Source organism: Dysidea avara, chromosome 12 (genome assembly GCF_963678975.1).
Source record: "Dysidea avara chromosome 12, odDysAvar1.4, whole genome shotgun sequence".
Lineage (NCBI taxonomy): Eukaryota > Metazoa > Porifera > Demospongiae > Dictyoceratida > Dysideidae > Dysidea > Dysidea avara.
The window spans coordinates 677,216-692,876 of record NC_089283.1 but is presented as its reverse complement, the minus strand read 5'-3'; the positions used below and the strand labels follow the sequence as shown (position 1 = coordinate 692,876).

The 15,661-nt window shown below is 37.3% G+C and overlaps 1 protein-coding gene across 1 annotated transcript in view; it reads right to left on the bottom strand.

The window, feature by feature from the left end:
* Positions 1-15,661, bottom strand: part of LOC136241382 (uncharacterized) — an 84,779-nt gene that overhangs the window by 49,859 nt on the left and 19,259 nt on the right. The window contains exons 13-22 of the mRNA XM_066032572.1: positions 14,402-14,575; positions 12,114-12,287; positions 9,644-11,104; positions 9,343-9,530; positions 6,551-6,608; positions 6,291-6,464; positions 4,245-4,433; positions 3,109-3,282; positions 1,919-2,107; positions 372-545 (exon numbers count right to left, since the gene is read on the bottom strand). Coding sequence (XP_065888644.1) covers positions 372-545; positions 1,919-2,107; positions 3,109-3,282; positions 4,245-4,433; positions 6,291-6,464; positions 6,551-6,608; positions 9,343-9,530; positions 9,644-11,104; positions 12,114-12,287; positions 14,402-14,575 — 2,955 coding nt within the window. The remainder of the gene's footprint in view (positions 1-371; positions 546-1,918; positions 2,108-3,108; positions 3,283-4,244; positions 4,434-6,290; positions 6,465-6,550; positions 6,609-9,342; positions 9,531-9,643; positions 11,105-12,113; positions 12,288-14,401; positions 14,576-15,661) is intronic.

Genomic DNA, 15,661 nt, shown 5'->3' with positions numbered 1-15,661 from the left:
TCAAATTTGATAGTTGCAACTAGCTACTCTATTGTGCATCACTTATAGGGAAACGTGAGTTCATGCATTTATTATTTTAAAATTTGCTTACAAATCCAGCAGAGGAGCCAGTTTACTGTGTATTGTATATGATGCACTGAAGACAGCTAGTCTAGGTGCACGATCTGGATGCATATATACTCCCTAAAGGAAATTTTTTTTCAAAAGTATCCATTTTATGGTGTTACCTTGAGGCAATTGAGGGGTCTAACACTGTTAGCTGTACTTGTGTGTTCCATGTTATATACAACACTAATACACAACTTTTACCAAACTTGTCATTCTAAAATAAATATCACTGACACTAGTGCATGACACAACAATTAATATACCTTGTTCACACTCAGCTTCAGAACCATTCCAGTTTCCATCACTCTGACAGGTCCTAGTGTCACTACCAGTTAGCTCATAACCATCATCACATGTGAAGGAACAAGTGTCTCCATAAACAATACCAGTACAGTCAATTACTCCATTATCAGGACCATCAAGTGGTGGACATGACACTGAAGAGAGGAATAGTGATAACGTAATAATCAGAAATTATACACAGATTGGATGAGATGTTTTGAATCTCTAACTCTAACTTGAACTCTTAATTGCCAGATTAATTTTACTTTTGTGATGAGGCTAATAATTAGTTAATCAGACACTTTTGATGCACCAGGTACAGTCATTCTCTAAAATTGATCTTGCTACTGAATATAAACAAATGAGGGTAGCTAAGGGAGTTAAGCTTATCTTCTATACGATTAACATACCCTGGGGCTGTATCAATACTTACGATTACCCTTGGCATTGCTTCAACCCCTACCATCTGCAAAAAGCCATGGCAAGGGTGTAAAGGGGTAGTATATTATTAATATGATGTTGTAATTACAGAAATGTGATGGCCAATTACAAATAATTGGGCTCAAGGGGTCAATACTTCTAAGTGTAAATATTTGCAATCTGAATTAGAATTTCTACATCATGTAATTACCCCCCATCACCTACACAGCAAAGAATAATAGATGTGTTTCAAGTTCCTGTGCCTTCAAATAAAGTGAACTGAAATCTTTCTTGGGCCTGATGACTTATGATTGAAAATTTATATCTTCTATATAGCATCTCTCCTGCAACCATTATACCAGCTCCTATGGAAGGATTCACACTGGAAATGGACTACCAAGTGCCAAGATGCTTTTGATGAAGCCAAAGCCCTTGTAAATGAAGCAACAATTTAAGCACATTCTGATGTAAACAAACCAATAAAACTGTACTGTGATCACTGGTGTATCAGCCCCGGGGAGTTGGTGCTTGCCTTATACTTGTAGTGAATGGTAAAGAGAAGCCAGTTGCTTATGCATCACAAACGTTGTCAATAGCTGAACTCAAATTAAACGTGAAGTTCTGGCAAATATTTTTGGTATGAAATGCTTCAACCAGTACCTGTATGGGTGTGAATTTACTTTGGCAACAGATCACCTCCCCCTTTGCAACTGATGGCAGAATTATTCTTTGGCCATGTGGGAATTTGTCTAATGAAATCATTGGCAAGAATTTTTATTTTGTGGTCTGGCTTAGATGCTGACACTGAGAAACTATTGAATGAATGAGAACCATAAAGTAACGTCAGCTGCAGCCGTAATGAGACACCCATGGCAGAATCCCAGTGCCCTTTGGAAAAGAATACACATAGATTATGGAGAATGGAATAGCCGCCATTTCTTAGTGGTTGTATACACATTCAGTAAGTGGCCAGAGGTGAAACTAGTACCTACCACTACCTCTCAAATGACCACTAACAAGTTAAGGTGGTCTAAAGTGGTTCATCTATCTACAAATCCATTTTCATCTTATTCAGATATGTGGTCTCTGGTGTGAGCAAGATACTTACCTCTATCACAAGTAGGATCACTACCAGACCAGCTACCATCATTATCACATTGTCTACTAATACTATCACTTGGTTCAAACCCATCATCACATGTTAGGGTACAAGTGTCTCCAACAACATGAGCTCCATCACCTCCCATTGTACAATTATATGTACCATCATCAGGTGTAGTTAGTGGTGGACATGTCACTACAAAGTATTGTATATAAGGCACCAGATCCAGGAGAAAACAATACAATTATTTACTACATTAAGCACCATATTTAATTATTGGAAACCAAAGTGGCCATTGCCTTTAGGTTATTTATAATACCCAATACCAACCATTTAAATTTTGCATCTATGTAATTATCCACTAACTTCAATTACAGGAAAACATGGTGTTAATATTATAGGCTGTATATTCTAATTTCATTTATATATAATGGTAAAACATAACTACAGCAACAAATATCAAGAAAAATTATACAAGTACACATTTGTGAATCACATGTTTCAAATATAAACTTTCTTAAGTAACTCTAGCCACTCACTTCTAACAGAACAATGTCACATAAACTTCTCTATCAGGACACATGATAGTGTGTCATGTAACCAAGTACAGCTGGTACGACGCATGACAGACTAGTGTGTATTTTACAGGAAACAAGAAAATGCCGTTTTCGTGCATCCATAGCTCGATAGTGTCTGAATGGAAATTAACCACAAGTTGTACAATGATGTTATGAGTGGTGATGCAAAAGTGCGCCTAGTTATAAGTTTAAAAAAATCTGAGTAAAAAACTTTTGTATCAGAGAAAAGCCTTGCCATCAACTTTAATAATGCCAGTTAATTATTACTGCATCAGATGTTTAGTTGATTGCTACATTTGAGTATTTCATTTCTTTGTCATTCTACTTGACTGACTGTATTTTAATATGGTCATTCTGTAATTTTCCTTGCACAACCATTTAGTTTCAAAATCTCAGTATAACGTAATTTGAAACTTCCAAACCACTTACAGACACTTTTGAGTCTATCACGGTAGCACCCTGGATAAACACTTTGGATATTTGAATAACTCAAAAATACGTAGCTCTATTATGGAAATATATGCACCATGTAACCATAACAACATTGTCAGCTTCAAAACTACTATGTATTTGGAATTAGGGTAGGAAAACTGACAGGAACACATAAAACAAATATACCTTGTTCACACCCAGCCTCAGTACCATTCCAGTTTCCATCACTCTGACAGGTCCTAGTGTCACTACCAGTTAGCTCATAACCATCATCACATGTGAAGGAACAAGTGTCTCCATAAACACTACCAGTACAGTCAACTACTCCATTATCAGGACCATCAAGTGGTGGACATGACACTGAAGAGAGGAATAGTGGAATGCAACATATGAGACTGCAACATATGAGACTGCAACACAGTGGGAAAACAACATTGAGAGGAATTAGAGTAAAATTCCTCTCAATGTACAGAATACAAAAGGTGATACTGTGTAATTTCATTTAAGCTCTTTAGTGTCATCACTTGACTGTCCTAAGGGACTACTTTATGAACATTTTAGTGCTTAAAGGCCATAATTATGTTTTTGATAAGTCATGATCCATTTGTAACAAAAGTTATTAACAAATAACAAGAGCTCAGGTAAATATAACTACTCAATGGCAGATCCAAGGAGGGCTGGGGTGGAGGAAGGTATGGGGTGGAGGAGTACCCTCCTCCCCTACAAAAAAAGTATGATCAAGACTGAAATGCTACTAACAGAGTAATCAGCCAAATACTCTAATATAACAGTCACCACATTTATCACTACTAAGAATCCTACAAAGTTATTGAAGTTTGAACCTGTCATACCATCCCATGGTCACAGGTGCATTCAACCTGAACATTTGCAAATGAAATAGTCCTTTGTGTAATTATGACAATTTACTTTAGATTAACATGCAACTGTTCTCATGACTGTCACTGATCCATATAGAGCTCTTGATCAGTGCATCTAGGAAGTGTTTATATTACAATTTTGTATAGAAAATACTTTTAACTTTTGGGTATCTCTGCTCCATATACCTACAACACCCAGATGTACTCCCCCCACCCCTCTTGTGATCTGCCCCTACTAATGTACACACTAATGTACATGTCACACAACTATAACACAACTACAATAGTAAAGTGTTTATTGGTTTAATTGAGAAGATATAGGTCAAGTACGGTGAGTGTGAATAACATCATTAATACTTTATTACTGTGTGATCCTGTGTTGTCTCATTACCCAAATAAGGTACATAGTGATATACTATATAGTTACAACTATAGAAGTCTCACCTCTATCACAAGTAGGATCACTACCAGACCAGCTACCGTCATTATCACATTGTCTACTAGTACTATCACTTGGTTCAAACCCATCATCACATGTTAGGGTACAAGTGTCTCCAACAACATGAGCTCCATCACCTCCCATTGTACAATTATATGTACCATCATCAGGTGTAGTCAGTGGTGGACATGACACTATAATAATGATATATTGTACAACACATGATATGGAATAAGGCACAGAAAACACTAATCAATTACTACATGTTTAGACATTACAGTGTTAGATATAGTTACACAACTTGTGATTACTATCAGTCATTAACTATGAGTACAGGCAGATAATTATTATTGTGTTGTCCATGATAAAGTTTGGGTTAGATCAAAGCACAATGAATACGAGTCCAATGGCTGAGGTTTACATGCTTGGTGGCTTGTTTATCACAACTGCTATTTAGTTGTTAAGTGATAGTACATATTTGGTATGCTCAATATGTACAAGAGTACTTTATAACAATAACATAATATGTCAAATGGAATGTCAGCTTATGATCATCACTTGGATATTTCAGTAATTGTTCATTTATATGCAAAACAATTGAAATTTGTATGAATGTTAGTTCACTAGTTAAACACCGGCCAATTATTTTGGCGTAATTTAAAGGACAATAGATGATCAAAAGCACCACGCACAATGCCAGCGTAATAGGGACAATATTTGAAACTTTAACTGGAATGCACAATGTAGTAATGCGTGCACCAAACAATGACCATATTTCATATTTAAAAACATGTAATATAAGAGAACAAGCCATTATAAGCCTGTTTCTTGGATCTAATAAAACAGTCAGCTCTTGAATTTGAAAGTGTAATTGTCAGTATATAATATGCTTGATTATTTAACACAAGCTTAATAGGTAAAATTTTGAGCAGAATTAATAGGCTGATGCCAGATTTTCATGCTATTCTAAGGTGGCACTGAACCCATTAAGGGCAGCCATACAAAGACAGCATGTTTGTGGTAATGCATAAACAAATGCAGAAATTCATAGACCACAGTGAAGCATCACAGGCTATCACCACAGCTTTTTAGGCATAGATTAAGATTAAGTCCAGTGCGACTTTAACCAAAGGAAAGTGTAGTAATGACCCAGCATAACTCCAGCTTGTTCTTGAAAGTAGTGACACAAACAAATGTATTATCATGCCTTCAGAGATCAGTTTGGCAGTGCCAGAACTAACAATAAACATTTGCTTTAACACTACCGTGTTTTTGCTTGCTTTAGTGGGAACAAAATGTAGCAACCATCAATGGCAACATAAAATGAACAACATACTGGAATATCTGTTACTTTGTGCAATCATTTATCAAATACGCCATTCAATACTCCAGTTACTTTTCACTCTTGAACCACTCTTAGGAGGCATAATTTTATAGGTCACATTATATCATTCAACAAATAAAAATATTAACATTGGCCAACAAGCAATACAAAATACTTTATATCATTCTTAGCTGTGCAGGTCCCACTAAGGCAAAAATGACTATGACCAATAGAGGAAAGATTTAAAGAATACTGGAATCAATTACCAGTTTGTCAGCCACATGTAGTCATTTCAAAATCCACCACTGTTTAGGCTCATCCAATCTGATGATATTAGAGTGTCAGTCAATGATAAATTTCTTGGAATCACAAAACTTGAACTGTTGTATGATAATTCTTACCTAAACCACATGCTAATCTGAGCTGATTTACAGTTCAATGTAATAGCTACTGTGTATTAGTAAGAGTTCAGGAAGTCCATACAATACCTATGGCTGTAAAGTTTGGTGGGAGGAATTTTGGTAGATTTGTCATGATAGGATTTTGGCGGGAAAAAGTTTGGCAATTTAGTATACAGATTGGTATTGGACAAATGATTTAGCAGATTGCAGTTAGGTGAAACAACACTCACTCTCCAAATTTGTCAAACTCTCTAGCTATACAGTACTCTTAAGATGCACAGATAACAAGTGTTCTTCCGCATAAACTTTAAAACAAATAATATTACCTTGTTCACACCCAGCCTCAGTACCATTCCAGTTTCCATCACTCTGACAGGTCCTAGTGTCACTACCAGTTAGCTCATAACCATCATCACATGTGAAGGAACAAGTGTCTCCATAAACACTACCAGTACAGTCAATTACTCCATTATCAGGACCATCAAGTGGTGTACATGATACTGAAGAGAGGAATAGTGATAATAAATATTACAGGCTTTTCAATATACTGTAATGATAGGCTCATCAGATTAAAAAAGCACCTCACCTTGCACTGAACAATTATCACCAGTCCATCCTTCTCTGCACACACACTCACCAGTTTCCTGTGTAGAACAAGTACACAGGTAAGACCCCTTAACGAGACTTGGATACTAATAACATGTACACTGTGTGCATGTTACTATATAGGTATTTGACAGGTACATCAGTTATGGACTTGGTCCCTTAAAGCACCGCGAATAAGAGAGGTTACATGACTAAAGAATTGATAGTATGTCTATACTTTGAAATTATAAGGAAAATAGCTGAAATAGGGATTAAATGTCCACTAGTACATCTGTAGGTGTAGGCGACCTCCCTTGTTTCCCTACTTTTTTTTCTATGATCCCTAATCAAACTTAAAATTCCTTTTTAAACCAGGCGCACGCCCACAGCCAACCGAAGGCCGGCTGTGGGCATGCGCCTGGTTTACTGAAATTGTTTCCGTAAAAGTGCGTGTGTGTACCTATCTACCTATCTACCTATGTTTGTCCGTACGCACCCACGTGAGCAAAATCATTAAATAATGGTAAAAGCAGCTGTTACGTAGAATTAAAAGCGAATTGAAATCTATATCAAACTTCTGCACAGGTAAACTTTGCTCTGAGGTGGTTTCTTTTCGAAAGTTTGAAATACGGGTGTAGCGACTTATAAATAACCTTCCCTTTGGGGTTTTCAGGCGTTTAGCAACTGAAAAACAACGGTGCAGGCCTCGTAGTCTACCAGGAATAGCGTATCCCTTCGAGTTGAATAGGGGGGCGTATTCCTTACGTACGCGAACGAAAATGAAGAGCAGCTTTGAGGCTTTGTTGAGAGAATTTGTGGGAAAAAACATGTTAGTCACACTATAAAACAGTTTAGAAGATACTTCTGTGCGTAATATGTTGGTAAAAGCGGTTTGTTTAACAAACGCTTCCTTAGTAGTGCATAGCAACGTAATTGAACGAATTACAAAAATTTCGTGAATTACAAAATACGAGTTTAAAATAGTAATACATAGTTGGTTAATTCATATACTGTCTATAGTTAATTCCAGATGAGTTAGCTAGCTGCATGGCGCCTGGTTTTTAGAAGTAGCACAACATCAACTTGTTGTAACATTAATATGACTGGTGAACCCACGTAGACGGTATCAAAAGAAAGGATGGCTTAATGTTTTCATCTGAACACACGCCCCAGGTATCAATTACTGACTCGAAAGTCAAGTATCTATAAGCTATGTTCACCCTGTTATGAAGTGCTATAAACAAAGAACAGTAGGAAAATCACCTCTGCAAATCAATCCAGTCACCAAGAAAAATATGGACGATTAGCGAGCCCAAGATTGAACGGTGGCCATTACATTTCGCTTTCACCTTTTTCAGTCTGTTACACAACGTTACAAATGAAGAACAGTACAAGAAGCATCTCTGCAATCAATCCAGTCACTACAGAGAATACAGGCAAGATACCAACACAGCCAAGAGAAGCCACATCAGAATATCGCAAATCAACACCTTGCGTTGTCAGTGAAAAGGACTGCAACACAAAGGAGGACAAAGGCAAGTCCATAATGTGTGTATTGTATGTACTGCGGTTGCACAGCTGGATGAAACAACGTCAAATAGTGAAGAAATCAAGCCCATAGCTATATGAGTTATGCTTGGCTGAAGGAATCAGTTAGTTAGTCAGAATAGCTAGTCAGCATAAAATTTTGTTGAATAGAAAATTTTAAAAATTCCATAGAAACTTATTGGAAGGATTTGGGGTTGGTCTGAAGATATTTTTGGGCTTGGCTGTGCCTAACCAACACTGCCATGTTGTCATGAAGAGTAAGTGAGGCTGGTTTTTAGGGTGATATTAGTTATTCCTGATATACAGTACTACCTGAATCCAGTGATGAGTGATATTGTGACCAGTAGTAAGGTATTAATCAATACGTAGCACCAAGAAAGATATAAAACTGGTTAGCATTAGTGTATGCAATAATTCAAAGTTGAACATCTTCTCACCCATGTAAGGGTATACACAGAGCTGTTGCCAGATTAGAAGAAGGTGGATCTTTTTGTGTGGATTACATCAGGGTGTGCAAACATGCAGAAACTAGGGGATCTGGGCATTCATGCCCCAGGAAATTTTTTGGTAATAGATACCAAAAGGTTTTATCTAAAAGGCATTAATTTACTTTCATTAATTTCTATTTGAATTTGGGGGCATTTCAGTCAATAACAATAACACAATATTTTGAGCAGCAAATTCCAGCTTAAAATAGATGACATCTGGTTAAGTATCTCTACTGCTACTGTAATTATATACCGTCTATGTTTAAATGTATTGGAATGTCACAGTGAAAATAGATGGGAAAGCTTGAACGTTCTCTCAGGAGCAGCGGAGCAAAACAAAGAATGCTTTAAGACAATGAAATTTATGCATTGTATTAAGTTGAAGAATATGTTATTCAGGGAGGTCTGAGGGGTTTGCCCCCAAGTTTCTTTTTTAGTTTAAGTGATGTCACCATGTTTTTGCAAATACGTTAAACAGTCACATACAAGAAAATGTAAATGTGATTATTCTATTAGAGTGGTTGACTGCTCTATTAGAGTACCTTAATCTTGCATAACAAGCACTGAATAAGCTACTTGGAGGACCTTGATATTGCTACTTATTAGTAGTGGTAATTTAGTAAACTGTAGCTAATAGACTTTTGCTCCTGAAACTTTAGACTAGTATACTAAAATTGTGGATTTTTTTGCTAACATTGTGGACCTATTTCCAAGAGGGTGGTTCTCGAGCCTGAATAAAATCAAGTCAGTTACTAACCTGTACACACTCTATAGTATTGTCAGGAACACAAGTACAGTTTCTACACTGGCCATCCTTTGGTCCCCAGAATCCTTCATTGATACAACTGTTACAAGTTCTGTTGGTGATACCATCATGACATTTACACTGTCCACTTTCTCTGTTACATGTCAGATCTTGAGATCCATCTTGATCACAATCACAAGCTACAGGTAAATCATCATAACTTGTTAACATACCATATATAGAAGTTAACACCTCTAACTCCTATACTATGACTATACACACTCCTAGTATGTATTGGTAATATACAACTCACATTTACAAACATCATTTATAGCATCTCCATAAAACATGTCAACACAAAATTGACAATTTCTTCCTTTAGTGTTGTCACCACACCCAATACATCTTCCACTTCGTCTGCGACATCTGTCAGAGTGTCCATTACACCTACACCTTCTACATGGCCTGTTTCTCTTTGGTCTTCCAAAGTATCCTCCTTGACAAACTCGACATCTATATCCACCACTTCCCTCTGGACAACTACTGTTCCAATTCTTTAATGTACTTGATAGATTAAATGATAAAGTGTTATTGTCTATACTCAATGAAGTATGGCTCATTGTTAAACTGACATCTTGGAACCTCGGCTTATCATCCTTGTTGTCATAGGTAAACTCTAGTCGCAGCCTGTGTCGTCCAATAGTTGTCGTAGCAAACACTTTACCAGGAGTGTCTTCTTTGAATAACAGAGTATAGGAACGACCACGAGAGTCTCTGCTGAAGCTCTCCAAGAGACTACCACTACCGTCTGTGTTGAACTGTAACACTTCAAGATTGTCATATTCTGTGGAGTCAACAATTCCCACACTTGTAAAACCCAATACAAATGTGTGATCACCAGTCTGTAGTGTTGCATTCACAAAGAAGTTTTCGCCCATCACATCGACTACATCTGATGAAAATGCCAGAGAAACTGGTGATATCAGTAATGGTATAATACGATAATATTCCTCCACTTCACTGCCACTTGGAATATTTATTTGCCAGAGAGTTGGACGATCCTCCTCAAATACAATTTCACGAGCAGCCTTTATAGTTGTGAAGTTTATGTAAGGAGTTGTTAGGTTACCAGCAGCACACACAGCTGGTGTCGGGAGGAGCCGCAACAATGAACTAGTTGATGTAAACCTCAGAGTACTCCCATCATCTTCTACTGAAACATTTGATTGGTCAATTCCAAATTGTCGATCATCAAAGGGTACTTCATCTGTAGTTGGTGAGTAGTTGAACATCACAGATAGAGGGATGTCATCATCACCAATGTTACCAGACATTATCACCCTCCCTGGTTCATCTTCTTCAACATAATAACTGTAACTTACTGTGGACAAGTCAGCAGGATATGTTGTTAGATCAAAGTCACCAAATGCCACTGCTTCAAAATTCACAGTTGTTATGCTACCATTAGTGGTTAAGCCAGTACCAGTAATGTTCAGTATAAAAGAAGTGTCATTACTTGTAACCATGGCTACAGAAGAGAATAGTCCATTAAAGAAGTTAGCATTAACACTTTCATCAGTGGTGAGGAATTGCAGTGGTGGTAGACACACTGGAAACAATACACCATAGTTGGTCAAGTTAACTCCTTCAGGTACTGCGATCTCCCATTGAACATCTTCACTTCCATCCAACAGATAAGTGATCTTTACTGGTACAGGTGGTAAACCAATATCAGGTCCACTAACTTGTCCACTGATAATCAGAGTTGGTGGGACTAAACAAATTGTTATAGTAAACATGTAAATTACTAGTTGTGTGGTAATTATGAGTGTGTGACTAGTATTTGGTATGGTATTAGCATACCTTAAGGTGGCGCTGAAGTAATAATGTGAAGCCATACAATGGCAAGAGTTAATATTATTAATTCTTGTTAATGGCAATAAAAATTATTATTAAACTTATTTGTGGAACAAATTGGAATAGCTAAAACTACTGTCTCAGAGATTCTAAAATATGAACCAGGGAGTGTGCTCTTGAATGTAATGTATTTTAATAATGCATCTTGTGTTGTAAATTCTATTGTTATTGTTAGCCACCTTGTACATTAGCTTGTTCTACCACCCCTAGTAGCACATGCTAATTTTATCATTGAAATTATAGTATCCAAGGTAATTAGCTTGTGAAATATGGAAATATGGTCTATGTCTTACTTTAACAAAAGCAAATTTGAGAGTTATTACTAAGGGAAAAGTGAGTTCATGCATTTCTCATTACTGTTAACAAGTGCTCATTTTAAATTTTGCTATAGGTTATGAACAAGTCCAGCAGAGGAGTCAGTGTAAAGTGATAAGTGTACTGGACTGAAAACAGCCAGGTGATCTGGAGGCATGCTCCCTAAAGGAAACCTTTTTAAAAAGTTTACCACTTTAACGTGCTACATGAAGGAACTTTTGGGTTCTAGTACACAAAGTAACTAATGATCTAAGGTAACTAATGATCTAAGGTAACTAATGATCTAAGGTAACTAATGATCTAAGGTAACTAATGATCTAAGGTAACTAATGATCTAAGGTAACTAATGATCTAAGGTAACTAATGATCTAAGGTAACTAATGATCTAAGGTAACTAATGATCTAAAGTAACTAATGATCTAAGGTAACTAATGATCTAAGGTAACTAATGATCTAAGGTAACTACGTAACTAATGTACAACTTTTACCAGACCTGTCTATTGCTATATATGACAATGGTACATGACACAAGCCACACAACAACATTATACCTTGTTCACACTCAGCCTCAGAACCATTCCAGTTTCCATCACTCTGACAGGTCCTAGTGTCACTACTAGTTAGCTCATAACCATCATCACATGTGAAGGAACAAGTGTCTCCATAAACACTACCAGTACAGTCAATTACTCCATTATCAGGACCATCAAGTGGTGGACATGTCACTGAGATAATGATACATGATTATCATACAGTACGATAGTACTGTATAGTAGGGACCACAAAGGTTTGGGTGTGGCCCATGAAAAAACACCACCCAAAAACAGGCCTCACTTTTCCCTGATGATGATGAGGCAGTATTGGTTAAAAATTAAGCCCAAACAAGCCTTCAGATCAACCTGTAATGCTTATATTGCTATGGAATTCGAAAAAAATTGAATGGAATTTTCTATACATAACTATCAGACTGTAGCTCCCCATTATCACTATGTCCTAGACTATTCTCACTATTATTCTAGCTAGAAGAATCTGTCACACTGGAAGAAGCCCACATAACTGGTATGCCGAACACAGAATGATAAATTCACACTTTTGTTATATGTTTACTGTTGCGATGTGTCAGAGCTTGACAACGCATACAGTCTTTTGAAGAAGTTGGCAGTAAGGTCACCTTATATATTTGATCACTGAGGCTGAATTATTCAGAGGAACTATAGTGAAACACTGTATGAGATAGTAGGGAAGTAAGGATATTGAAAATACAGTTAACACACTATTCTTCAAGGTGCTTTACACAAACATAAACAACAAATTAATATACAGACAAAATTTTAAGTGTGGGAGATAAGAAAGGTATAAATTGACCAAGGACAATGGAGCTGCAGGGACTGAACTTTTCATGGAATGTACTTCACACTTCACAATGTTTATTTTTTAACTAACTATTTGGTTGAAGTCTAATTTTGTTAGGCAATAATGCTAGGGGGAATCCTCAGGGTGTAGACTAGAGTGAAGGTGTAGACTAGAGTGAAGGTGTAGACTAGTGAAGGTGTAGACTAGAGTGAAGGTGTAGACTAGAGTGAAGGTGTAGACTAGTGAAGGTATAGACTAGAGTGAAGGTGTAGACTAGTGAAGGTGTAGACTAGTGAAGGTGTAGACTAGAGTGAAGGTGTAGACTAGTGAAGGTGTAGACTAGAGTGAAGGTGTAGACTAGTAAAGGTGTAGACTAGAGTGAAACTGTAGACTAGTGAAGGTGTAGACTAGTGAAGGTGTAGACTAGTGAAGGTGTAGACTAGTGAAGGTGTAGACTAGTGAAGGTGTAGACTAGAGTGAAGGTGTAGACTAGTGAAGGTGTAGACTAGTGAAGGTGTAGACTAGTGAAGGTGTAGACTAGTGAAGGTGTAGACTAGTGAAGGTGTAGACTAGTGAAGGTGTAGACTAGTGAAGGTGTAGACTAGTGAAGGTGTAGACTAGTGAAGGTGTAGACTAGTGAAGGTGTAGACTAGTGAAGGTGTAGACTAGTGAAGGTGTAGACTAGTGAAGGTGTAGACTAGTGAAGGTGTAGACTAGTGAAGGTGTAGACTAGTGAAGGTGTAGACTAGTGAAGGTGTAGACTAGTGAAGGTGTAGACTAGTGAAGGTGTAGACTAGTGAAGGTGTAGACTAGTGAAGGTGTAGACTAGTGAAGGTGTAGACTAGTAAAGGTGTAGACTAGTGAAGGTGTAGACTAGAGTGAAGTAAAAATTCCACAGACACATTCAGGTCCCTAACTATCCCTTAGCTTGTAAACTAACCTGGAAATCAGGACACCTTGATAATCAGGACACCTTGATAATCAGGGCACCTTGATAATCAGGGCACCTTGATAATCAGGGCACCTTGATAATCAGGACACCTTGATAATCAGGGCACCTTGATAATCAGGTCACCTTGATAATCAGGGCACCTTGATAATCAGGTCACCTTGATAGTCAGGTCACCTTGATAATCAGGACGCCATGATAATCAGGACGCCATGATAATCAGGACGCCATGACAATCAGGACGCCATGATAATCAGGACTCCTTGATTATCAGGACACCTTGATAATCAGGACACCTTGATAATCAGGACACCTTGATAATCAGGGCACCTTGATAATCAGGTCACCTTGATAATCAGGTCACCTTGATAATCAGGACGCCATGATAGTCAGGATGCCATGATAATCAGGACGCCATGATAATCAGGACGCCATGATAATCAGGACACTTTTGGTCAGTCCCAATGTGTCCTTACTACACAGGTTTTACTGTATTTGATTTTTCACAACTAACACTATGAAATATAACAAATATACCTTGTTCACACTCAGCCTCAAAACCATTCCAGTTTCCATCACTCTGACAGGTCCTAGTGTCACTACCAGTTAGCTCATAACCATCATCACATGTGAAGGAACAAGTGTCTCCATAAACACTACCAGTACAGTCAATTACTCCATTATCAGGACCATCAAGTGGTGGACATGATACTGAAGAGAGGAACAGTGATAATATACAATACAAGTTACTTTACATGATATACCTTAAACAGTAGTCAAATAAAGTTTTACAAAATTTAGCCAAGATGGAGGAAACACCGAAAAATTGGGTGGTGGGGGACATAAGCGTCTTGGTAACTAAGGAGTATGCCCCACTAGTATTTTTAGACTCAATTTTAAAGCAATTGAATATAAGATTTGGTGACCATATTCAGTAGAAACCTGCCTAGTTTGCATAAGCATGCGTTTAGAGGAAAGCAAAATTTAACATTCGATTATGCATGCTACATTGACAAATATGCAAGTTTTAATTGTGCCATTACTCAAAGAAATAAGAATCAAATCGATTAAAACTATAAACCATGTTGTACTTGCTCGTGAAATGTTAGAAAATCTTTGTTTCATTTCTGTAGCCCCAACAGTATGTGTGTCACATGCATTTGTTTACACTGTGGTAGATGTAGACGAGATGGTCATCATTTTTTCTATAAAGCTGCCTTCATACATGTATGTGACTACAGGGCTAAAAACTATACCTTGAGTGATTTGCCAATCCATATGCATGGTTAGGGACCCTCCTATTATGCTTAAATTATGCTCAAGCTTTATGCCTCAATTCCCAATAAATTTGCAGTTATGGGCGCATAATAAATGGCTCAAGAACATCCTTGCTCTTCAAAATGCATTTGACAGAAAAGATCGATACACTCTAATAGAACAGTCAGCTGCCTGATTGTTTTATTAGAGTTATCGACTGTTCTATTAGAGTATATTGATCTTTTTCTGTGATATGTATTTTGACCATCAAGGATTTGTAGTATGGTTCAAATTTTCTTCCTATTATGCTAGAATTATGCTCAATCCTTTCAGGTACTTATTATGCTCAAAATTATGCCAGCATAATCGGCGGGTCCCTATGCATGGTGAATATTTTAAACCAAATTCCAACGTTGTAGACTGGAAGTGCCTGTATTTATAAATCAATTCCTTGCCCTACTACTGTTTAGTGCTATAATACTAAAACTATTCACCACAATAGGATGAAACTTTCCTTGGACACTAGAGATAATGCTGGCA